General features: G+C 39.8%; 1 protein-coding gene across 1 annotated transcript in view; it reads left to right on the top strand.

The window, feature by feature from the left end:
• Window positions 1–2,500, top strand: part of LOC113814046 (uncharacterized) — a 5,169-nt gene that overhangs the window by 565 nt on the left and 2,104 nt on the right. The window contains exon 1 of the mRNA XM_070122765.1: window positions 1–1,135. This exon is cut by the window's left edge and continues 565 nt beyond it. Coding sequence (XP_069978866.1) covers window positions 1–1,135 — 1,135 coding nt within the window. The remainder of the gene's footprint in view (window positions 1,136–2,500) is intronic.

Genomic DNA, 2,500 nt, shown 5'->3' with positions numbered 1-2,500 from the left:
AAAGTTACCGACTTTTAATGATGGTCAAGATGATATTGATAGTTACTTACAACGCTTTGAAAGATTTGCAAAGTTACATAAGTGGAATAAGGAAGATTACCACGTGTACTTGGGCTCATTACTTAGAGGTCACGCGCTTAAAGTTTACGTATCGTTGCCTGATGATACCGTAAGTAATTACGAAAAGCTGAAGGAAGCTTTGCTTAGAGCTTATTCCGTGGACGCCGACATGTACAGACGTAAATTTCGGGAAAGTAAATGTCAGGATAGAGAGACGTACGTCCAGTTGGTTGCTCGAATGGAACAATATCTCAAACGGTGGATCTCCCTGAGCAATATTTCAAAAGATTTTAATTCACTCTTTGATTTTTTAATAAGGGAACAACTACTGAGTAACTGTAATTCTGATATGAGAATCTTTTTGAAGGAACGTGAGTTTGTAACTGCAGTAGAGATGGCAGAGTCGGCTGACCGATTTCGAAGCGCACACTTGTACCGCGGTAAGAGAACTAATCAGACTCCAATCTTCAAAGCGAACCAGTCAGTTAAGGAAGGTAATTCTGAGATGACATGTCATGGATGTGGAAAGGTCGGTCACATTAGACCTAACTGCCCCGACAATCCGAGAAATTATAAGAGTAAAAGTAGTTCAGTTAAAGTTAATTTTGTCTTTGAAACTGAGCTGACTCCAAAGAATTGTATGCGTGATCCCAATGGCTATATATTTGATAAACCTGCGGAGGTGATGCTAGATTCTGGATGCTCATCCATTATTGTTAAGGAGTCGTTAATTCCCTCCAAATATAAGCTAGGTAAATTTGTGAAAGTGTACGACTATTTAGGCATCCCTAATTATTTCCCGCAAGTTAGATGTCTTATTAAAAGTAAATTTTATACTGGTTGGACAAAAGCAATAGCAGCTCCTATAAAATTTGCCGATGTTTTAATTGGCCTTATTCCAGGTGTGAAATTGCCAACTGAACCCTATCCTCCTGATGATCCAAGCCTTCCTGTACCTGATAAAGCTGACCTTCCACCCTCAATCCTTCCTAACCATCTTGATGCTAAGGACCCAAGCAGTCTGATTCATCCTGAGACTTCCTCTCCTATCCTCACCCCCTTTATTGACAACCAGGTATGTACAGCAAGCTCTGACGTAAAGAAAACGGAGGCGCGTTTACCTGTAGTTTCAATGGCGGTTCAAACTCGCGCAAGTAGGAAAAGGAGTGAAGAAATTAAGTCACTTTCTTACCCCGTTATGGAAGAATTAGATTTGAGTAAAGATTCATTTCTTAAGGCGCAGAATGCATGCCGTACTTTACAGACAATCAGAGACAGAGTTGAGACAGGTTCAGTAGAAAAGGTGAAATCTAGGTCAGTTAAGTATGAGCGAATTAATGGCCTGATCTATAGGGTTTGCCTCCATAGCAAGGACGAACTTGAACTCAATAACATGCAGTTAGTTATCCCTGCAGTATATAGGGACAAAGTTCTTCAGCTTGCCCATGATTCTTTGACTGCAGGTCATTTTTCACACAGAAAAACCAGCTTGAAAGTGTTTGAAAATTTCTTTTGGCCAGGTGCTGGGGCAGATATAAAGAGATATTGCAAATCTTGTCATATATGTCAGAAGGTATCACCTAAGGGGCGAGTTAAAAGGGTACCAATGAAAACTGTTCCTGTAATACAAGAGCCATTCTCAAGGGTGGCTATTGACATTGTAGGACCACTCTCTCCTAGCTCTGACCGAGGACATAGATATATTTTAACTCTAATTGATTGTGCTACACGCTATCCTGAAGCTATTCCTCTTAAGAATATTGACACCATTACTATTGCCGAAAGCTTAGTAGACATTTTCTCGCGTGTTGGTATTCCCAGGGAGGTGTTGTCAGATCGAGGAACACAATTTCGATCCGATCTCATGAGCGAAATTCATAGACTATTGTCAATTAAAGCTCTCTACACTACGCCTTACCATGCTAGCTGTAATGGAATGGTAGAACGACTTAACGGGGTCCTGAAATCAATGTTGAAGAAGCTATGTTCTGTTCATCCACGTGACTGGGATCGCTATATACCCGCAACTCTTTTTGCATATAGGGAAATGCCAAACGATTCTCTTAAATTTTCACCGTTTGAATTGTTATATGGGAGAACGGTGAGAGGCCCTTTGAGTATATTACATGAACTTTGGTCGAATAATGAAATCAACCATGAAGTAAAGAGTACATATCAATATGTTACGGACCTTAGAACACGTCTTGAAGAGACTGCTAAATTAGCTGCTGCTAAAGCAGAAATCAGTAGCCGAAATTATAAATACTATTATGACCTTAAAGCTAAACATAGAAAATTAGAAGTAGGTGATGAAGTTCTTGTTCTCTTGCCAACTGACCACAACAAATTGATAATGCAATGGCAAGGACCTTACCCAGTAGTATCATGTAAGGATAATGGTGTAGATTATTCTATCAAAGCTCATGGAAAGAACAAATTA

Source organism: Penaeus vannamei, chromosome 6 (genome assembly GCF_042767895.1).
Source record: "Penaeus vannamei isolate JL-2024 chromosome 6, ASM4276789v1, whole genome shotgun sequence".
Classification (NCBI taxonomy): Eukaryota; Metazoa; Arthropoda; class Malacostraca; order Decapoda; family Penaeidae; genus Penaeus; species Penaeus vannamei.
This window is presented reverse-complemented; position numbering and strand designations above follow the sequence as displayed.